This window comes from Apus apus, chromosome 1 (assembly GCF_020740795.1).
Source record: "Apus apus isolate bApuApu2 chromosome 1, bApuApu2.pri.cur, whole genome shotgun sequence".
Classification (NCBI taxonomy): Eukaryota; Metazoa; Chordata; class Aves; order Apodiformes; family Apodidae; genus Apus; species Apus apus.
Window position 1 is genome coordinate 156,083,466 of NC_067282.1, and position 23,554 is coordinate 156,107,019.

At 37.8% G+C, this 23,554-nt stretch overlaps 1 protein-coding gene across 4 annotated transcripts in view; it reads left to right on the forward strand.

Moving 5' to 3' along the window:
* The first annotated feature begins 940 nt into the window (after nt 1-940).
* The window catches only part of NUP205 (nucleoporin 205), a 51,068-nt gene continuing 28,454 nt past the window's right edge, over nt 941-23,554 (forward strand). Inside the window, exons 1-15 of one of the 4 annotated variants that reach the window (XM_051629487.1) lie at nt 941-1,044; nt 6,282-6,424; nt 7,438-7,609; nt 8,542-8,686; nt 9,437-9,596; nt 11,494-11,722; nt 11,888-12,052; nt 12,787-12,962; nt 15,780-15,896; nt 17,430-17,567; nt 18,616-18,766; nt 19,515-19,720; nt 21,073-21,255; nt 22,169-22,219; nt 22,804-23,013. In XM_051629487.1, the coding sequence (XP_051485447.1) occupies nt 1,017-1,044; nt 6,282-6,424; nt 7,438-7,609; nt 8,542-8,686; nt 9,437-9,596; nt 11,494-11,722; nt 11,888-12,052; nt 12,787-12,962; nt 15,780-15,896; nt 17,430-17,567; nt 18,616-18,766; nt 19,515-19,720; nt 21,073-21,255; nt 22,169-22,219; nt 22,804-23,013 (2,274 nt within the window). In that variant the 5' untranslated portion in view covers nt 941-1,016. The remainder of the gene's footprint in view (nt 1,045-6,281; nt 6,425-7,437; nt 7,610-8,541; nt 8,687-9,436; nt 9,597-11,493; nt 11,723-11,887; nt 12,053-12,786; nt 12,963-15,779; nt 15,897-17,429; nt 17,568-18,615; nt 18,767-19,514; nt 19,721-21,072; nt 21,256-22,168; nt 22,220-22,803; nt 23,014-23,554) is intronic. The other 3 variants (XR_007890575.1, XM_051629469.1, XM_051629478.1) reach the window with 3 other exon arrangements.

Here is a 23,554-nt window from a genome sequence, read left to right on the forward strand (position 1 = left end):
GGCTTTCTTCAGAGGATAATGCCTATCAGAGCTGTTCTGTTGTTTGGTTGGTTTTGTTTTGGTTTTTAATTATACAAGATTTTAAAGCCTAGTTCCGCTAATGAAGCTCAAGAAACATGAGTTTTAAATGCCACACAGCTGCTAACAGTGTTGAACAAAACACTTAGTTTACTGGTTTTAAGTGAATAGAGCTGCTTTAATTATCTGCATTTTAAATAAGGATCATCTGTCACTGAAACATTTATGAATTACTAGTTTAATTTTTTTGAAGGCTTCAATCTGAAACCATAGATACTGAAACTACCCTGGTTTTGAATAAAAACACAGAAGTATAGTAGCACGTTGTTGTTTTGTTGTGGGTTTTGTTTTGCTTTGTTTTTCCTTTCACTGAAAATACTTTGAGAAGGTTCTAATAAATTGCCCTCCCGGTGCAGGGTCTGCCTTCAGGCATTTTGCTTCATCCCGCGAGCAGGGCAGGGTTCGAAAGGGCAGACCCCCCCAGCACGACCCAGGAAAGGCGGGACGGGGGAAGAGAAGCGACGTGTTATTTACAACAGAGGCGTGGACGTGGGAATGCAGAACCCCGCTGCTCTCCCTCTTCCACCGCCACCTCCCAGAGGCTGAGCACACGAAGCCGACGGGCACGACGACCCACCAGCCCGCAGCCCCGCCCGCAGCTCAGCCCCGCAGCTCAGCCCCGCAGCTCAGCCCCGCAGCTCAGCCCCGCAGCCCCGCGCCCCTCTGCGACTACAGCTCCCGTCGGCCCGCGGCACCGGGCCCGGCCCTGCCCGGCGGCAGCGCCTGCCGCGGAAAGGGCCGCTTGTTAACTTTTCCAGCCGGGCTCGTTCGAAGGCCGGGACAGCGGGGAGCCGTACGTTCTTCCCCGCCGCGCTCCGCGGCGCGGGGAGGCGGCGGGACGCGGCCCCGCGGCTCGGGAGGCGCCGCCGCGGGCAGCCCGGGCCGTGCTCGGGCCTTCTCGGGCTGCGGCGCCGCCCCCGCGCCTCCCTCTCGCCAAGATGGCGGCGCCGTTGGCGGTAAATTCGGGTAAGAGGAACCGGAGTGCGGGGCCGCGCCTCCTCCTTCTCCGCCGCCGCGGGGCCCATCGCCGTCTTCCCCGCCGCCGGCCGGCGGGGGGGCGTCGGCCCCGTGCCCTCGCCCCTCCTCAGAGCCTGCCGAGCTGGGGGGTGGCCCCGGGAAGGCCGGGCGTGAGGAGGCGGCGCGGCCCGGGAGGGCGGCGGGCAGGGCTGCGGGGAGGGCGGCTCGGTGCGGGTCTTCCTGTGCCGTGCGGGTCTTCCTGTGCCGTGCGCTGTACCCGGGGCGCTCGGGGCGCCGGCCAGGGGATGGAGCTCCACGGTCGGAGCTGCTGGCGGGCCTGGCTGATCCCGGCGAGCAGTGCATGGGGGTTGGTGACATGAGACAAGCGGAGAGTACTGGGATGGCTCGGGGCACATGTGATCAAGCACCGCTTCTGTCTGGCATTCATCTCTTAATGATATGTGTTATAAAATGAAAAAAAAAAAAAGAGAGAATGCACTGATTTTTTTTGCTGCGTGTTACACAAGATACCTGGAAATGTTCAGCTGTTTTCTTTTGCATTGACTTTTGCTAAGCATTAGGAGCAGCAGGATCATCCATGGTCATTTTAGAGCCTGTCACAAAGAGCAGTTTTTGGGTTACTGAGGCACTGCCTACCCAGTGTAACTGAGAAATAATTCTAATACAAAAACAAAAGACTGGATCACTGGATAATAACTGAGGAGGTCATCTGGTCTGAACCCATCCCCCTTTAAAGCTGGACCCGTTCAGCCAGGAGGCTCAGGGCCTTATCCAAAGTTTCAAATACTTGTAAGGACAAAGATCCTTCCAGAGGCCTCTTTGTTCCAATCAAACATTGGAATAGTCTCCCAAGGGAAGAGGTAGATTCCCCCACACTGGACAGTTTTAAGTCTCAGCTTGACAGGGTGCTGAACCATCTTGCATAAACCATGGTATTACCTAAAAAGGTTGGACCGGGTGATCCTTGACATCTCTTCCAACCTGGCATTCTATGATTCGATGTGTGACCACCATTAGAGTAATTTTTTTATTTTTTTTTTCCCTGATGGCTGATTGAGGATTTCTGTGTTGCAGCTTGTGTCATTTGTTGCTCGTCTTCTCTTGGGGTACCTCTGCCTCCATTTTCTGTGTACAGTGCCATTCAGTAGTTGAAGACAGCAAAGCTCCTTTCCCTCATTAGCCTTTTCTTAGGATTGAACAAGGTCATTTCTTTCAAACTCTCCTCATTCATCCTGTTCTCTGGCCCCTTATTTCAGCATCTCTCTCTGAGGAGGCCAAAACTGCACACAGTACTGGAGTGAAGGACTCAAATACGTTTAAATAACAACTTGCCTACACAGGTTGGCTGCAACTATCTTAATACAGTCTGGCTCATAGAGGCCTTCTTTCCTGCAAGGGTGTGCTGCTGACTAGTGTTCAGCTTCCCATTTACCAGGACACTTAGATGTTTTCCTGTAAAGCTGGTCGTACTGTTGTCTGGAGTTAATCTGCATCAGGTGTAGGCTGTTGCATTTGCTGTTGTTGTGCTTCATTGGATTAATAAAGGAGAATGGAGACCTTGTGAAGAGCAGTCATGACTGGAATATGGACATGGCAAAAGGTCTGTAACTAAGGTGGTATATGTCAGAGTGACTAGTTAATGAAATTGAAAAGCTCTATCCTGTTTCACGCAAGGAGTAGATTTTACAAAGAAGATATTTTGATCTAACTGAATCAATTACATCTCTGTCCCCTCACCGAAAAGCAGTAATAAAGCAAAGATCCTTCATTTGGGGGTGGAGGAAGGGTGATTATTCCTACCATTCACAGTATCTGAAATGTGACTTCATTAAAGTCAAAGTTGGAGTAGTTCAAAGGAGACTATACTTCATTGTATAAATCAGATGGCAAGAGATTCTATACCTTTATAATTAAAATATAGTGCAAAAAAGAATTTTCTATGTGAAAGATGAAATAAAAAAGCAGATGTGGCACTAGAACTACTGAGGATTTTGCCTTAAGTTATATTGTTTGTGGGGACAGACACAGCATGGGTAAGTCTATAGCTTGGCAAAAAGTTCAGGCATAAGTGTCAGTTGCTCTTGGTGCCAAAAGAAGCAACCCAGCCTGTCCTTCGTTGCTGACTGTGATGGGATGGTCAGCCTTTCTAAAACTGTATTAATAGAAGCAGCATAAAGTGGGGAAAATGCATGGTTGCTGAAGTCCAACCCTTTTTTTCTATCCCAGTTGCTTATTCCTTTCGCTGCAATACTCCATCTTTGTGCTAGCATAGGTTGTGCTGTCACAGAGCAAACTGGGTTGTAGATGCAGTCCTGCTGAAGATAAACTCTTTTGGATTAGTTTTCAGTTAGAAAAATTTGAGTCTTAATTTGTTTTAAAAACTTACAGTACATGTGTTTGGGCAGGTGCAAAGCAATTATGTTGTAGGGACACGAGCAAACAAATGGGCCAGGGAAATAGTTGAACAGCTTTTGGCAGGCACTGTGGATTGCTGCTGGTGTTTATTGGAGTTGGTAATTTAATAAGAGTGAGAAGACTTTAAGAGTTGGAAACAAATCTCTGAACTCTGAAGTTATGTGGAAGAGCCAGTTGCAGTCTGCAATGTGAAATTATTTGTCCAATTGTAGCTATCTTTAATGAGTTTGTCTAAGCAGGGGTAACATGGTATGATTAAAACACTCTGATGTTTAAAAAGGACAGAGGGTTTGTCCTTTTTACAGGCTCTCCTCAGTTGAAAGCTTCAAACAGCTCTCACTGCTAATTGCATTGTGAATGACAGTGTGTGAGATGGTAGCTTTTGTTAGTGCTGAGTTTGGGGTGAGGGAGTTTCTTTTGGGTTTATTCTTGGTTTATGTGTTTTCTTCCTTTGCAAGAGAATAAAACTGATCAAGTTTTGCTTAGTTTGTTTCTGCTTCCAAAACAACTTACGTAGTGGTAAAGCTGGCTGAAACCAAGGGCCTGTCTCTCTGTGACCTGCTGTTGTCTCTGTGCTCACTTGCTACAGTTCAACTTGGCTTATGCTACCTTGTTATTCGAGGCATCCACATAGCATTTTGCTTTACTTTGAGATGGTGTCTTGATGGTAAGAGAGAGAGGGCATCTTCACATGCCCTCTCATAGTAGCTGTATTCTGCTTGCTGTCTTAAGGTAATCAGCCTGGTAAAGATGAGGTGTGGATATGTTTGACTTTGATGCATCTAGTCAGGGTTACCTTGAGGGATAACAAGCTACATGAAGATAAAATGTTGCCTCAGTACTTGATTTTATGCCACAATATTAATTTGTACATTAAAAAGGAAGGGGGGAGGGGCAGAGGAGAGGGAAGTTAAGCCAGTTTTAAGTTAGGTGAAACGCTGGTAGTTTTGTATATAGGCTTACCTGCAATGTGGAGTTTCATTTTATCATTTCTCCAGAAACAAAGCCAGTTTCAGAGGTTTCTGCCTTTCACTGCCTGCTTGTTCTTTTCTTCTGTGCTTCAGGCGTTGCTCTTTCAGTGACTTAATGGTTAGCAGGGCCACTTTGTAACCTATGTTAATGCAATAGTCTGATTTTTAAAAACAAGATTGGACGAAGTATGGAAAATGTTGCTTTTTTTTTTTTTTTCCCCCTCTTCAATTGGTATAATTTGACGAACATGATTTACAGTGCAGTCCATCAGATTTGCAGGGACATAATGAAGCAGGGTTGGGAACCAGTGGCTCAGATGAAGGAAAGCAGCAACCTCTTAAAGTAGCTTTTCCACTAGCAACATTGTAGCATGGAAAAACCACCACTACCTTCTAATATTTTTTGGTCAGAAACCATTTCAGAGAAACATACACGCTAGGAGGCAGTGGTTGTTATGTGTAGCTTGCGGGGAAATTGAATGCAGTTGGTAATAAATTTATCTCGTATGTTTAGCAGTGATGTGTGGTGTGCAGAATTGGAAACTTTCACCAATAAAAATGATAGCTGAAAAAGGAAACATTTTGATACCTCTGTTCAATGTGCATCCTAAAATTTTGAGGTGTGTGTGGTGTGTTGTTTTTTTTTGTTTTGGTTTGTTTTTTTTTAAACAGGAAGTTAATTCTAGGCGGGGAGAGTAATTTTCCGTTTGTAAGGTTTTCAGTATATCAGTATAGACAAAGACAGTAAGTCTGGTAGAAGTCTAGAAGACTAGTTGGGCATACTATTTTCATTAGAGCTGATGCAAGTAAGGAAACTTCTAGTGCGGTCTTCAGGCTAAAGACTTTGGGTTCTGAATGATACGTTTTCTAGTGAGGAAGAGGTAAGTTCAGCTGTAGTGCTGAGTTCAGACTTGAAGTATGCAGAGGAAATTTTTTCCCCTGTGTTGAGGAGGAAAAGAGTCTGTATTTCTAGAGTAGGGTCAGACTTAAATAAGATTACATTTGTATTTGCTAGGTTCCAGAAATAATCTGGTCTCTTCTTAAGGTACTGAGTTAATTATTTTTATTCATCTGTTTATTTCTAGTAAAGGAAATTAGTTTCTTTATGAAGCTCTTGTGCAGAATGTTAGCAACAAATGTGTCTTAGGGATCAGATGTACTTGTTTGTTGTTTTTGTTTGTTTGTTTTGTGTTTTTTTAATTAAAACGAAATGAGTAAATATGAAAGAAAGTGTCCTTGGGCTTATGATTTTTGTTTCTTATGTAATATTGCCTTTAATCTTACAGTTTTCATTTCTAATGTGTTTTATTCTGCACAGTGTGATGCAATGATACACCAGATCATGATAGTACTGCTGTATATTTTAAATCGCTCATATATTAGGTAATTCTTTGTTTTGGAGTTTTCTGTCAAAAACGGGAAGTGGGGAGCCTGCCCTGCTGAGTTACATTCAGATTCAAGGTCTACTGTCAAGTGCTTAGTTATTCTTGAATCTGGTTGGAATTTTTAAGGCTTATGAGACTACACTCAGAGATTGTGTCAGATATTTTTGTAAGACTTTCATCCCTAGAATTTAGCTGCATACATCATCTTTTCTGCTTCTCTAACTCCCTAAATTCAATTAGGTCCTAAATCAGACCAGTGTTATTTTTTTATTTTTGTGCCTTAAGAAGGGATATTTTCCTTTGCTTGATGGACATAACAGTCAATAATGTCAAACTGATATTAACAGTAAATTTAAAAAGTCTACTCATTGAAAATAGCGCATAAATACTTTTATTTCTTTGTTTCTTTCTCCATTTCAAATACTTTTTTGTTTTGTTTTGTTTCTTCTTTTAGCTGCTAGCTTGTGGGGTCCATATAAAGATATATGGCAGACTGTAATGAATGCTATTTGGAAAAGGCAACCTGAAGCTATTCATCGCCTCGACCAGGTTCTAAAGAAACACAAATCTGACTTCATTTCTCTCTTCAGAAATCCGGTAATGCACTAATGCTTCCTCGTGGAATGAGTTGGAGAGTCAGTGATTTACTCTGTCTTGTATTGTTGGATTATATACCATTTAGGCCCTGACCGTTCTTTTCATTCTTTGTTTTTACAGTACATAACACAAATGTGTTATAGCAATCTTGTTCTGCTGTAAGAATACAAATAGCTTGACTAATGCATATTATTTTGTCTTGTACAGGGTAATTTGTCTGTAACATTTTTTATTCCTCTCACTATTTGAATGCTATTTGAAGTATCAAAGTATCTGATGTTCCATCAGTCAAGTATTTAGTTTATTTGTTACTCGTGTGTGTCTGAAATAAAGCACAAAACTTGTCTGGTTTTGGTCCATGCTTATGCTTCAGCCAGGTTAATGAACACATGGAACAGGTGAACACATGAATTTACAAAATACAGAATGTGTCTTGTTAGGAATGTGAGGTGATGTGGAGGAACTCACTGTTTCTTGGCTGATGAATCACAATGTAGCAACTAGAAATATGTCTTCTTTCAGTGATGTTACATCTGAAATAGTGTGTGGCTTTTAGAACTGATAGGTCAGAAAATGTAATGGTCAGCTATAGAGTTTTGTCAGTATATTTTAGCATCTGGGTTTAATGGGAAAAGCAATTATGTAGAAGATAGTGCTTTGGAGTAAGGCAACAGTTCTGATCAACAACCCAGATGCCTTTCATTGAGCTGATACAAATTTCTATTGAGAATTGTGTTGAAATTTTCTTTCAGTCTCCATTACTGTGAGTAAGCTAAATGTCAGCACTGATTGTATAAGATTATTTTTTATACAGTCCCACAAAGAGACCATTGCTGTGCAAGCATGAAGCATTTTTAAGATGCCTTTACTATGTCTGTGTTTAAAATACACTTGCCTTTGTTTTTATGATGACAACCTAACCTGTCATAACTGTGTTTGTGAGGAAGGATTAACGTGTAAAGCTTTATTCAGTATTTGATCTTGCCATTTTGAATAACTTTGGTCTCTTGCAGCCAAAGAATGTTCAGCAGCATGAGAAAATTCAGAAAGCGAGTACGGAAGGCGTTGCTATCCAGGGTCAGCAGGGAACTAGGCTTTTGCCAGAACAACTCATCAGAGAAGCCTTTATCCTCAGTGACCTCTTTGATATTGGAGAATTGGCAGCTGTTGAGCTCCTTCTAGCTGGTGAGAAAGAAAACTATTTGAGAGCTGGAGAAATACAACTTAAATAGGGCCTTCTGCTTAACGTGAATACATGATTCAGTCAAGGCCTTAGCTTCCTAACATAGAATGTTCTTAAAAAGAAATCTGCTGTGGCTATAATGTAATATGATAAGTGTTCTGAACCTTCATGTTCATATTATGCAGCTATCGCAAAAGGGGGGATAATTTGAGGGTTTTTTATTATTTACTTTCTCTTTCCCTGAATTTTGAAGTAGTTTAAAAGTAATTGAGAATTTTTCCATGAATCAGTGTTATAGATATTAGTTCTTCAAATTATGTGTTAGTTATACATTGATATGTACTGGATTTGAATAATAATCTAATAACTGATTGGTAAGATAAGTAGTCTGGAAAGTGACACATGCTTTGCCTGATTTCAGTGTTACTAAGGTATGACTGCTAGTTGTCATTACTAGCAACTGTTCATTATTAACTTTTAAATAATTAAAGAAGAAGCTTGCTAATTTGTTACTTTTGGAAAGCCACCTTGAAGTCAACCTCAATTTCTATTTTGAACATAAATTTTCCATGTAATTTCAGACAGACAATTTCATTTCAAATAAGGGAAAGATATTTTGCTGATAATTAGCTTAAACTAATTATTAAGGTGGGTTGATATCAGTTGCAAATACCATTTGGACTAGGATACTTATGGACTTGAACTTCTATATCTTTTTAATTTGTGGGTATTTTAATAGATCAATATGAATTTTAATAACACCAAATGTTTCTGTGATGTCCTGAAAGTGTGTGAAACAAAAGTGACAGTGAATAGCAATGATTGTTTTGAATGCTACATTTATATTTCGGTTAGAAATGTAAAGAGATAAAGCTGTTATCAAAGTGTGCATGTTTAACTTCCTGTGACAATTGTGTGTGTTTTCTTTCAATAGGAGAACACCAGCAGCCTCACTTTCCTGGCCTCACAAGAGGTCTAGTGGCTGTCCTGTTGTACTGGGATGGAAAAAGATGCATTGCCAATTCACTGCGAACCCTTATCCAGTCACGTCAAGGCAAGACATGGACATTGGAACTCAGGTCGGTATTAGGGTGATGAGTTGATCAAAGCTCTTTGCTTTGAGTGCTTTTAGGACTGATTTAGACTCAAGGGAATATGAAAATTCTCAAATTTGTGTATTTCTCATAACATGATGCAGCTGCTTTAATGTTTTTTTTTTAAGCACCATATTCTTCTCTTACACATTTTTATTGGATTATAAGGATAACAATTTTACTTCCAATTTGCTCATGCGGCTTCACCTTTTGGCAGTGTTTTGTTTCAGACACCATACCAGTCAGTGTTTCTTTAACTAGTGATGATTACTCAGTATTTCAGAGCCTGAATTTCTGCCTTTACTGCATTCTGACTTTGTGTCCTGCAAAAGAGAACTGCGCTCCTGCCGTTACTTAAAACTGATGCACTATCTGCTGACCAACATAATATGCTAACATTTTTTGAAAAGAAAACACGATGTGCTGTTTGCTTTCAAGCTGTGAGCTTGTGAGTTATATGTGTCTTATGTGTAGCACTTTTTTCTTTTGATAGGTGTCTTAACTAGCTCATCCATGTTGTATTTTTGTATTCCCTGTTCTTGCACCTACAGACTTTGTATCCATTCAGCTTTATGTTTTGAGTGGGCACTGCTTACTGATTAGCAATGCACATTTAGTTGCTTTCTGTATATAATGTAGCTGTACATTTTTTGTCAGCTGCATTTCATTACTTTAGGCTTCCTCTGACTGGGAGTAGTATGATTAATTGCTAAATTTATGTTCTTTCCATTATAGTCAAGAGTTAATGTCCATGACAACACGCTTTACAGATGACCTAATGGAGCAGGGTTTGACTCAGAAGATCCTCACTCTTGTGTCTCACATTGATTTGAACAATGAATTTGATAAACTCCAGAGAGAGCGAGGACTGGGAAGTGAGAAACATCGCAAAGAGGTAAAGAAGGAACTGGGTGTGAATATTCTTCTGAATTCCTACACAGATTAGAATGCAGTTAGACTGCCAAGAAATACAGAGTGATTTTTTTTATTATTATTATATTTTTTAACTTTCTTTTTTCTGTTCTCTACCTCTGCAAGCTCTGTTACTATGAGGCATAATTACTGCACAGCTTGTGCTATACCAGTGTGGGATCCCAGTTACTTCCTGCATTTTGGTTTTGCTGTTGCTCCCTGATGATAGGGTGTGATGCTTACTTTTAGGGAAGAAATGTCATCAAGGACAGGAGGACAGTAAGCGTAATATTTGTACTGTGTGTAAATTATATATATATATTTTTTAGTTCTATTCTAAGGAATGTATGTTAAATCATCTACTCTCAGCACTACCATTATCAGCAGTATTGAAATAAAAATAGCGAAGTAAAATTCACAAATGATAAAAGAGATTGAAACCAAGTGTAGTTAAGCAAATAATGCTCTTTTTAATAATCCAGTTAAGCTACTATGAGCAGAAGCATTTCTAATAGTGAAGAGTGAGAATTGCTTGAAAATGACTTCTCAGTTTTGTAGTCCTTGAACTTAATTGAAACTGTGACTAAATTCAGAGTTTTTCTAGTAAGAAGACTTTAAACAATAATTATTTTCTGGGCTTTGTCCTAGTGTGTAATCTGTGTAAAAAAGATTATAACATAGAATATGTCAATATGTTTCCCACCAAATAAAGAACTAGTTTTACTTTTTTATATTCATTAGAATCTAGGCAAATAATATTATTCTTATTTACCTTAAATTACCTTAATTTATCTCAGTTTTTTCTTAAAATTAATTTAACTTTTAATGTTAGAAGTTTTGCTTTTTTCTTCCATTTATACGGACTACCATATTTCCCCCTGTATTCCTTAAAACTATTATTCTGCTGGAGTTCATGGACAAATCTCTTGCTGTGACAAAGTTTTCAATTTCAAGAGCCAGTGTACTTAATTGTAGCATAGCATGCAATATTTTGCCAAATAAAAAGAAAAAAAAATATTAAAATGCATTGTAGCCTTTATGTTGGGCATGATATTTGTTCCATATGTAATAGGGGATGATAGGATTTCATTTATGTTTATATTCTCAAGTTCATGTACGTATTTTGTCTGGGGGAAGAAATTTCTGATTTTATATCTTTTGTATTTTGTGCCTTAACAGTTAGGTATTTGTGTAGTCAGTTGAGGACATCCTTTTTGGGCAAGGGTAAGCCTATAACCTTATCTGGGTGTAGGTACCAGTGCAGATGTGTATTAGAGACAGGTGTTGCGAGCCGATGCCAGGGGGCTACCCTGACATCTTTTAGTCTTTGTTTAGTCTTATGTGGGGGGAGAGAAGATGGACTGTTCCCCACAACAGGAAATGTGATTTACAGCTACAAGAGTTGCATGTAGATTCATGTCCTCTGACCTTGAAAGAGGTGCTGGTTAGATATTAGGAAGAAATTCTTCACCGTGGGGTAGTAAGGCACTGGAACAGGTTGCCCATGGAGGTTGTGGAAGACACCTCCCTTGAGGTGTTTAAGGTTGGGTGAAGCTTTGTGCAGCCTGGTCTAGTGTGAGGTGTCCCTGCTCATAGCAGGGAGGTTGGAACCTGGTGATCTTTAAGGTGCCTTCTAACCTTAACCACTCTGTGATCCTGTGAATTGCGTGAAATACCTGGGAATATGAATGCATTTGACAAGCAGAAATGTGCCTTCTGTCATTTAACAATTAAAAAACCTTGACATTTTCTGTAGCTGCTGTCTTTAGAATATTTTTTAGCTTAACCTAGTCATACTGGTAGACTGACAGGGACAAATTGAGTGTTGTTGTCAGAATATTTATATTCACTGTTTTTTGTTTGATTTTGTTCTTTTAAAGGTTTCTGACCTCATTAAAGAATGTCGACAGTCCTTGGCTGAAAGTCTCTTTGTCTGGACCTGCCAGTCACCACTGAGTAAGGATGACACCCTAATCCTCATAAGTTACCTGGAGAAAGTAACAGTGGAAGCTGATGGTTCATTGGATGGTGTGAACTTGTCTCTTCTCATGGCTCTCCTTTACTGCTTTGATGTCAGCTTTCTGGAGCAAGGCACAGAAGATCGTGAAGGTAATACTGCTGGCTTTCCCAAAGAGGTTATATTGTGCAGGTGGATAAATTGTTATTAAACAATTCTTTTTATTGATCAGTACCAAATTGGTAGGATTTTGCTTGTTTGTTTTTGCCATAATTTACAGGATGTTGGTGTTGTATTTATTTTTGTTCTTCTTCAAGATTTGATGCACCGGCTCCCTCTGCTAACAGAAAGACAGTATATAGCAACCATACACACTCGTCTTCAGGAGTCTCAGCCTTGGAAATTACCAGGCCTGCAAGCTACTGTTAGATTAGCCTGGGCACTGACATTACGAGGAATATCCCAATTATCTGATGTGACAGGTAAATTACCCTGAAGTGCAATTCATGTATATTGGTATTCAGTGTTTGCAAGTGGTGCAAGTCAAAGTATCTGTTACCTTTTTGAAGTGCTAGCATTTACCTTTATGATAAAATTACCATTGACACTCCTTTAAAGCTTTTTCAGTATGTGGGTTTGGTGGTTGAGTTGTTCTGAAATGTACACAGATTTAGAAATAATTGGTTATTAGACAGTAGTATTGCATAGTGTCTCATTCCAGTCAAGAGATTTTAATGTACTGCAAAATGTGAAAGATTGCATTTTAGCAGCTTTAGTATCATTTGAACACTTAAATTAGAAACACATTAATGCTTACGACTTTTTATATCTGTAAAAGTTAAACCTCAGTATCTTTAGAGGGCAAATCTATTGTTAATTTCTTTTCTCTCTCTGTACTTTGCAAGCTTTCCAGGTTCTCTACCAGGTCAGAATTAAGTCTACTCCAAAATATCTGTTGAAGGAAATTTAAGCATTATGATTTCTAATTAAGATTGATTTGTGATTCTTGGTTCACAGTTTAGATTTGATTGGGTAAATGGATTATGTACTTCAGTACTTATTAAAGAAGAAAGCAGAGATCATCACATAACATTATCTTGTGTTTTCCAGTCTAGTATTTTCCTGTGCAGTGGAAAAAATGTCATTCATTGAAGCATGTTTGTTAACTGATAATTGTGATTTGGTTTTTTTTCCCTTTTGTGATTTTTGTTGCCAGCTCTTGCAGAATTCACTGAGGCAGATGAAGCAATGGCAGAGCTAGCAATTGCTGATAATGTCTTCTTGTTCCTGACTGAATCTGTTGTGGGGTCTGAAAATTTCTACCAGGAGGAATTTTACATTCGCAAAATTCATAACCTTGTCACAGACTTCCTTGCACTCATGCCAATGAAAGTAAGTTGTTTGTGTGAACAGCAGTTCTTGAGAAACCTGGACATCTCTTCTATCTTTCTATCATTAGGACAGGTAGCACAAAGGTTCAGTAAGACCCTCAGCTTGAGGTGCTGCAGTTCAGAAAACTTCCTGACTTTGTGGAACCCATATAGTTTTGAGTTTGTTTTCAGTACTGAAGTAGAATGTGGTTTTTCTTTAAAAGCAGTTCAGCGTGGTGAGATTTGTAAAGCAAGCCTTTGCGGTGGTTGTGGTTTAGTTTTGTAGAGACAGTAGTGTAACCTCAATTAACTTACTGCTTTTGTCTCTCATTTTTAATTTATTCTTTTACTAACTATGTTTTCCATATTTAAGGGGAGGGATTCTGCTTTTTCTTTCAGTAGTATCAATTGTAGGGAAAATGAACAGCTATTTTCACTAGAACAGGATAAAAGCGGTAAGAGGGTTTTTTAAAAAGTGTGAAGCAATTAACAACAGTTTCATTTGTGCAAGACCTTGTATCTAGACATATAAAATTAAAAATTTTATGAAAACCCTTTTTTTTTTAATTAATGGATGCTTTATTTTGTGACTTTCATTGTGTTCAGCTGCAGTTGGAGTTGCCAAATAATTACTTTTTTGAATTTACAAAAAGGAAATATTTTAAAAATAGATTTTGTTCATTTTAACCTCATAGAATGAGAACAATATTGGCAGGAAAACCAGTATTTGGGCTGTAAGAATCTTTAAGGACATATATGAATATGTTGTAGTCAACTTTTAGTTTTAATACTAATTTATTTATAATCTGTGGCATTGCATGTTGTTTTCTCAGATTGTCTTTTTAAGCTACAGCATCTTCCTAGAAGTATAATATCAGCTCAAACAAGTTCATGTTGGTAATTTTACAGCCTTGTTTCTGCTGCTGCAGTAGCTGCCTGGGCACAGCACTTGCCACGTTTTAACAGGCTTTGGACATCCTTTGAAGGCTGCATGCAACAACGTTTTCTATAATACAGACACAATAACCCTTAGGGATCTTTTGAATATATGAGGAATATGTGAGGTATATTTTATAGAAATTCCTTAATCAAGTGCAAATGTATTTAGAACTTGGAACTTCTTTGTGAGACAGTTCTTTTTAGATGATGTTGCTTTGCAAAAGGTGAAAAGTCTCCCTGTAATGATACCAGTTTTTATGAGAGAATTACAAGGTAGATTTTTGAGTGAAGGTGGAAGAGCTGGAGACTGACTCAGCTTGAGGTTGCTGCCTTAATAGAGTAGATCCAGCCCTGTTTCCTGTATCCACAGAACTGCCTGAAAATCCCAAAGCTATTGGTTGGTTTGTTGGTACATTATCTCTTTTTCATCACATTAAGGAATTGGAAGCTTTATCTTCAGGAAGAGTGTGGGTTTTGTTAGGTTTTTTTTTTTGCTTTGGTTCAGATCTGCAGTTCATTGTAGCTAGTGCCTAAAGATGAAGAAAGAGATTTTTTTATTATAAATAGGATTTTCTAATACAGGATGTAAGCAAAAATCTGACGGTTGACTTGTATCCTGGTTTGATAGAGGCCAGTATTAGCAGCTGTTTGACAGGGAAGATTTTGTTAGCAAGCAGTTAGCATACAGCCCTGCAAGGGAATTGTTTATCTTAACTGCTATTAGTTATTTTTTGGCTTATGTACTCAGCTATTACTACAGAATCTCAAATTTTAGGTAAAGTGTCTGCTTTGCAGAATCTTTTTTTTTTTCCTTTTACATACATATATATATATATATAAACCTTGTTCAGTTTTATTTTAAATCTGTCAGTCAGTATTCTATTTAACTCTTCTGCTGCTTGCCTGTGATGATTTGGGTGAATCTTTTTGTTGGCTGCCTCACATTCAGAACTTGATAATTAGCTTTAGTAGTTCAGGTAATGCATTATTTCATTTATGGACACTCAATTTTGTCTGTGTATTAATTTTGTTAGTATACTAATTTGGCTAATTTAAAATTTATTTTTTTCTGGATACGACAATTGTTTTGCTGCTTGTTTCAAATTATGATCTATTATAGACTGTGAACCTGTCTCTGCTGACCATCACCACGTTTTAATTTTTAATGTGTTGAATTGGTTCCTTATTTCTGTTTCTTGTTCCTCAATGCCTGCTTAATATTTAATAAAACTTTTCATCTCATGGCTGTTTGCTTTCTGTAAGCCTCTGGTAGGGTGTTTTGTCAAAGGTTTTTTGACATTAAAATTAAATGTCTGGTTTTTGTTTAGCAATTAGTTTTTTTCACCACAAAGAATTTTAGGATATTCATAGAAGGGCTTTTTTTAATTGCTGCAGTAGTTCCAAAGCTTTTGAAACATAAAGTAGCTATAAGTAGAAGTAGCCTTAAATGGCTAAGAAAGGTGCAATCCACAGGTCTACATACAGAAAACATTATTTTACAGTGTTTTCTGTTTCTTTTCATTCCTAGTGGGTAATGATCTGATTTACTTTATTTGCAGCTAACCTATCTAGTTTTTGAAGTAAAAAGAGAAGAAGGACCCACATTTTGCAGCCAAACCAGATGATTTGCTGAAGTCAGTTGGGAAACACTCCCATGTTAAGTTCAGGGCTTTTGCTATGAACTCAGGGCCTTGGTAGTAAGAAAGTGATGGAATATATTTTTGAAAGTAAGCACATAATGGGGAGAAAAAAAAATAATTACTGTTCTTGTTATGTTTGTGCAAGTTCATTTTCTTTCTTAGTTTTTCGTAGGCTGTTTAGACAATTTCATTATTTCTGTTCTGTTTCATTCTTAGCTAAATATAGACCAGTGTTTTTGTCCACTTCATAATTTGTGTAGGTGAAACAGCTGAGAAACCGTGCTGATGAAGATGCTCGCATGATCCACATGAGTATTCAGATGGGGAATGATCCACCTATTTCCCTTCGGAGAGATCTGGAGCATTTAATGCTTTTAGTAAGCCCTATTTTCTTTTAAATTACTGTGGCAAAAAGTTATTGTGACTGCCTGTACATACCTGAAGGATAACACAAAGTGCTGGATCTTTCCCTTTTTGGATGAGAGGGATTTTTTTTTTTTCTTAAATATAGGCACTTTCTGTAACTTTCATGTAAAGGAATTAATTTACTGCTTTGGCTTCTGATGTTACTGAAGTGTAACTTAATTCTTATGTAGTAAGTAAATACTGCATTGATTCTGCAGTTCAAAGACCTCTTGAGCTCAAGCTATTTTAGAAAATATTTAAATATCTGAAGTTTAAATGATATTATCTTAATATATCTATTATCTTAAGCCATCTTATTTCACCATAATTTAGGAATTTTAAGACTACAGGCTATCACTGGAGTTGAGATCTAGCTAAAAGCCTGGAATTTCTTTGGAATGGAACACCTTTGTATATCTAGACCTTAATCTTTAAACAGTGTTTTATATTTCTGTAAGGCTTCAAATTTCTTTCTGTTTACTGTGGGTAAACTATAATTAAGCTTTAGGGGTTTTGCTGCCACTATTGACAATTATTCTGATAAAGAATTGAAATGTTTAAATAACTTTCATGTGTTAATATATTTGTAGTGAGACTTTTGGAAGACTTTTTTGTGTTTACTGTAGGATGGGCTAGGCAAGATGACCCTATTAAGGCTGCTGGATTTACAAATTCCCTAATTCCAGCAGAATTTTGTCCACACGTGTACATTTAAAAGGAAGATCTTCCTGTTTCTTTCATGTTTTCCAATAAAATGTAAAGAAAATTGAAATAAAGTTTAAATAAAAATTAACCAAGTATGTTGATTCAAGTATTAGTTATTAAGGTTACCTATCTTTTCTGATGCAGGGGTTTTTTGAAAGTACAGATTTGCATATTGAACTGGTGTGTTTTATATTTTTGTGAATAAATAAGGGCAAATGATGCTAAGCAAGGGGAAATATGCAAGTATGCAATTTTCAGTATAGCAGTCTTTATATATGTCTCTTGCAAAGGTAGTTCTTTAGCTTATAGGACATTAACAGGAAAATTTGTAGTGAAATGCTTTCTTAAGTAGCTCTAATGTATATAGTTAACTTATATGAAGAACTGGAAATGAGATTTGAGAAATTTGTTTTTTTCAGATTACGAGTAAGAGTTCTAATCCTGCTACTGGCTAACTTGTTTTTAAGTTAATGTATTACGGTATGCAAATGTTTATTTAAAGAGAAATGCCACTGTTTGCTTAGCAATGATTTAATCTATAATAATTAGATAGAAGGTATCCTTTAAAATTATGGAAGTTTTGCTTGTGTGTGCATTTTGAATTCCTCTGGTTGTCAATTGTTCTGATATTGCTATTTAGAAGCTGTCACTTTCAGAGAATTTTAAGGGATGAAACACCAGCCATGAGATGCTTTGCTTCTCAAACATGTTTAGCTTATCTAGAAGCAGTGCTTATTTTGAAATAATTGTCTTTTCTTTATATAGTTGATATTTTTCTAACATTTTCCTCTCTTTCATAGATTGCTGAATTGTATAGAAAAGACCCCTTCAATCTGGAACTTGCCCTTGAGTACTGGTGTCCATCAGAGCCTTTGCAGACTTCTACCATCATGGGGTCCTACCTTGGAGTAGCTCATCAGCGACCACCTCAGCGCCAGGTTATCTAGATTTTCTTGAGTAATTACTAGTAACTTGAAATTAAAGTAATAAAAAAACCCACAGGCAACAGAGTTTTTGGTATCCTTATTAAAGCTAGCCTTTAAGAAGACATTTTATTTTCTCAGCAGCTGGTCTGCGTAGGTCCTGCTCTGCATGACACTGTTATCATTGCTTGCTCTAAAATGAGCTCCTGCCAGGCATTCCTGGTTGTCAAGAAACTTAGTAAGAAAGAGTCCTAGCAAACCTCTGAAAATTTTGTTTAGGTCTGATTTTGTTGCAGTTGCTAAATGAATTCTGAGAACAGTGCTCTTGTGTTTTCTGTGTGATGACCTCTACATACATACCTTTTTGGTGTAAGTGAAAAGTCAAATTCCTTAACTATAAAAAACATTATTAACTATAGTTGACGATATACCGAGGGGGTTAAAAAGATTGTAATTATTTAAAGCCCAAAGCTTCTAGCCCCTGAGAAACAGAACTCAAAATTAGAATGAAGAAGCAATCTAAACAGGTGAAGCAGACATTCTAAAACTTTTTGGATACCTGGGATGCTTCTTGAAGGATTGTGCAGTGTTAGGCAGAACCTCGTATGAGATACTGTGCCAATCCCAAGAGCCACTTGGAATACAGGCAACTTAAGTTAGGGCCTGGTGCAATCTGCGAACACCCTAATATGACCCCGAGAGGAACCGCCGTGTGTGTGTGCATTACTGTGTAGTTCTGTAGAGAATTCTTTCCTAGTGTCACTTTACTTGCACCATGAGATGTGTTAATACTACTACTGTGTAGAAATACAGAATTGGAGAGTTAGTGTACTTGCAATGACATGCGCTATTTTGGTTTGTTTGTTTCCTCTTTTTGAAACATGACTTTAACCTTCAGGGAAACTGAATAGACCAGTCTTGTTGGAGTTGTGATTTCACCCCTTTTCCCGCACCCCTCCCTCCGCAATTACAGTAGGATCTATTGTCTGACTTTGGCTGCCTGTTGTTTTCCAAAAATGTTCATTTTTAATTTTTCTTAAATGCTGATCTTCATTTGTTCTAGGTTGTCTTGTCAAAGTTTGTTAGGCAAATGGGAGATCTACTTCCTTCCACAATTTACATCCCATACTTGAAAATGTTGCGGGGACTCGCTAGTGGGCCTCAGTGTGCTCATTACTGCTTTAGTCTGCTAAAAGTCAATGGCAGTAGTCATGGTAAGAAAAGTGACACCAGCTCTTTCTGAAATCTGTTTTCTCTAGAAAAGTACAAAGACTTGTTTGAAACTAATTGTAGCTTCGTATTTTTAAGTTTTCATTATTAGTACAAAGATTAAATCAAAAGGCTTGACTTGAAAGTGTAATCTGAAAAAAACCCACTAGATTGATAACTAGGCAATTAAATGTCTGAACACCTTAGCAAGTATGTCACATAACGAAATAATGCTTTTTTAAAAAAAGCTGTGCCTTAACAGCATAAGAGATGCAGAGTATTGCTTAGTATAAAATATAAGTAATGCCTTAATGCTAAGTTGCATATTTTGTAAGTGTAGTTATCTCTCCTGAGCTGACACTTTTTCAGAAGCACTGTGTTCTACTGGGATTTTTTTTATACATGTAGTATAATAGCATTTCTTCAAAGTAACAGATGCTGGTCAGTTCTGTGTTTTGCATTGATCAAATTGGAAAAAAATCCCTTCTCTTAAAGATATAAACACTGCAGACATTCTGGTTCAGAAAACTTATTTGTACTTTTCATATTAGCACCTTCCTGCCTCTATTTAAAAACAAACAAAAAAACCCCAACAACAAACCATACCAGCAACTTTAATTCCAGACACAATGGCTTTACTTTGAACTTTTTTCTTTCCTCTAGATAAGAAAGCTTGTCTTTAAATCTAACTGCCCTGCTTGTCACTCTTGGAAAGAGTAGAAAGAAAATCTCACCTGTTTGTCATTTTTCTAGCAGAGAACATCCAAGGAGCAGGTGGCAGCCCTGTCTCCTGGGAGCATTTCTTCCACTCTTTGATGCTTTATCATGAGCACTTAAGGAAGGACTTGCCAAGTGCAGACAGTGTCCAATATCGTCACCTGCCTCTCCGAGGAATCACGCAGAAAGAGCAGGATGGATTAATTGCCTTTTTACAGCTGACCACTGTTATAGTAAATTGGGTAGGTAACCTTTTATTTTATTTTCTTCGTTAAAACTTTTTTCTTCTTGCAAAACATCATCATTCAGGTGTGAAGTTTGCTTGCCCAAAAAGGTATGTAGGGCAAATTTACCTAGCAGTTGTTATTTGATTAGTGAACTGCAAAAACATGGGAAGTATCAGGAGTAGCTGTTGTGACCAAACACACAGTTCAGGTGAAGCAGGAAGAGATGACACCTTTTCCTGTGTTGCAGGTGTTACTGATTTACTTGCTTTCCTGGCACTTTGGTGTCATGGAGATGTCTTTCAGAAGTGAGGTTTATTCAGAAGGAATTACTATGGAGTAGAAAAGTTCTTCACATTTAATTATGACTTTGGAAAGTCAAAAATAATTGATGAATTTAAAAGGAAATGGTAAAAATTTGGCAAGGAAGCTGATCAACTGTGAAACTTGCCTCCAGAGTTAGATTTAAAATGTCCCCAAACAGAGTGTAAAGTGTGCCATGAATTGTCTGGAAAAGGATTCCAAAAGAATAAAACAGTAATGCAGATTTTGTACTGTGAATTGTCTGGCTAATTCGGGATAGTGTCGAATTCTGCTCTTCAGTACCCACCAGATTCTGCAGCCTAAAAATTCTGTGATGTAATGAGATAACCTTGGATTTGCTGACACAAACACAACACAGATCAGTGAAACTCATTAGGATTTAAAAAAAAACGTCATTGGTGATGGTGATAATGGCTTGTTCCTATGTGAGCTGTTATGTCAGCATTGCATAAGTGGGAAAAAGGAATTCTTAAATCTAGTATTTTTTGGCATCATCAAACCATAACCTGGGAGGAAGTAAATTTGTTTTAAGGATGCAGGGAATTATTAGATGAGGCTAGAGGCTTGTTCCTGTCCCATGGTTTATCTAAGAGTTTCAAATAAGTTTATACTGATCATGACCCTGCTTGTAGACCTAGTGAGTGTCCAATGCAATGTAAGTTGATACTAGAAATATTGATTAAATCCCTTTACCACTGCTTGAAGAAGCTGTCTAGAGTGTAAGTACTTAAACTTATTTAAGACTAATTCCATGAATGTATGCCTACTAAAAAAAAATATTAAAATTCGGTTGCATAAGCAGCTTATATTATGTACATAATTTTTCTGTGTGGATAGGCACAATTTTAGTACTCGAGGGTCCTTAAATTGGGCTTTTTTTAAAAATAAAAATTGTTTGCTTTGGAATGGTCTGCCAGTCTTCTGAAGTTTTGTGTACCCTCAAATACAAAGCAGAGTCATTGATGCTGAATTGTGAGTTAGAGATTGTAAGACTTGGACGATCTTCGAAGTAATAATCTGCCCTTTTGTTCTCTGTTGAATGCCAGAGTGAGAACGCTCGCTTGGCTCTTTGTGAGCACCCTCAGTGGACACCAGTAGTGGTCATTCTGGGACTTCTGCAGTGCAGCATTCCTCCTGTTTTGAAAGCGGAACTGATAGAAACCCTTACTGCTTTCGGAAAATCTCCTGAAATAGCTGCTTCACTCTGGCAATCCCTGGAATATACACAGGTATTTTAGAATTTTTAGTGCTTAGAGTGATAGCATCCCAATCTGTTGAAATTGTCAGTGTATTTGAAATAGTATTGCGTTTCCTCCTAAATTTCCTTGTTGCCATGGTTGAAAATACTTTTTTCACTTAGTTAATGCAGTTCTTACTTAGAAACAATTTTGAAAATGGCAGTATGCTTTTATGCCACAGAGATCTCATTGGTTGTGCTCTACCTTTTAAAAAAGTGTTTTTTCCCTCTTGTCCTGATTTCAGAGAAAAATTCTAAATATGAATCCTAAGGAAGATAAATACAAAATGAAAATAGTCTCAGTATTGTTAATTCAAAAATAATGATGGAATAGGTGTATTTTATAGTGTGCATTATGGTTCAGACTGATTGCTGTTTTATTTGGAACAACTTGAGGCATTTGAACTGCAACTGCTGGTTAATTGCTAATAATAATTTGTATTAATAAATGCTAATATTATTAGTATTTATTATTACTACTAATGAAAGATAGAGAACCTCACAGACAGTAATGACCTATTTTAATAGTAGTATTTAAAATGCTCACCACCTTTGCTTCCTTAAAATAGACTGTTTTAAGAGATAATAAGATGTCTCTCTTTCCCCTTGCCAATATAAGACAAAAATAATTTATATGAAAGTATTTCTATTATTTGTTGCTTTTAACAGTAAACATGATTCACATCTTTGAGGATGTAAAGCTAAAAGCAAACAAGTGTACAACATATAATTCAGCTTTTAGGCAGAAAAATGGTAGCTTTTTATCTTTTAAAGAGGACTTAGGAAACCTCTTCTTACAGCTAAAAAGTTATTATTACCTTTTAGTCCTGATAGAAATGGTGGAGATGCACTTTGATTATGTGAAATGTGTTATTTGCCTGTCTTCATTTCTTTTTATTTTGAAGATATTACAAACTGTGAGAAGTCCAGGCCAGAGACAAGCAATTGGTATTGAGGTAAGGGTTTTTCTGTACCTAGGCAGCCATTCTGACCACCTGCATACAAGTTCAGGAAGCACTTGGAGAGGCTGCATCGGCTGCTGTGTCCACGTGAAACCTTTTAAATAGGCACTGTCATTTCACTGCTTCTTAATTTGCTCTCAGGCTTGCTTATGATTTCTGGAAATTTTATCCTTTTATTAATCTAGTGCAACTTCATGCTATTAACAGAGAAGCATCTAAACCCTCAAATTCCTTACGAGCGCTTCGTACTAAGACTTTCCCTATTTTCTTCAATTGGCCTCAGTGTTGTTACATTTAAGTACAGCTCACTTCACTTCTAGCAAAAGACATAAATAAAATCCAAGTATGTACATGTTTAGGTATCTCTTCTTGCAGCTCAGAACTGAATTAAGAGTGTATTGCAGAGCTGAAATGACAGTACCGTTGCTTCGCTGCTTTTGCTTTGTGGTGTACCGTAGACAGGAATGCAGCAAAGTCAATTCGCTGTAAAGTAATTCGCAGGTGATGCTGATGTGTTATTTGTTCTCACATGTTTTTTCCTTTGATTTTTCCTCTGTTTTTACTATCCCCTTTTGAAGGTTGAACTCAATGAGATTGAGTCCCGATATGAGGAATACCCTTTAACCCGTGCCTTCTGTCGACTCATCAGCACACTAGTGGCGAGTTCATTTCCCTCTAACTTGGGAGCAGGTCTCCGCCCACCAGGCTTTGATCCCTATCTCCAGTTCCTCAGGGATGCTGTGTTTCTCAGATTCCGCACAAGAGCTTACCGGAGAGCTGCTGAAAAGGTAATTTTTCTTTGAAAATCTTTCTTTATTTTTTTTGTTAAGGGTGTAGATAAAATTATTTGGCGCTGCTGATGTGGCTCAGAGCTGTTTGAGAAGTTGTGTATGTTTGTTGCAGCAGAGGTAACGTGAAGCAGTTCAGAGTGTTTTGATTCTGTAAACAGGTGATTTTTTTTCAACTCATGTGTCATCAAGATCTATGAGCTACTTCTAAGAAGCCTGTAAAAGGTAGCCTTTAAAAAAAAACAGCCAAACAAACCAAATAAGTTTATTTTATTGCTGAATTTCAGTTTGCTATGCAGGACTGTGAAACTCTACTACATGGCTAGTGACTTCTGAATGTCACATGCCCAAATTTACAAGTCAGATTTGTCATTGTTACTTAAGAGAATGTATCTGACTTGCTGAACCAAGGAATTTCAGTTTCCTTTTTGATTCTCTGGATTGAAGTGTATTCTGGACTGTATCCTGGAAGCTATTAATAATCCGTTCCAAGATGCATACCTATTATAGGCTCTTTATTGCTTGTAGTTTCAATATACCA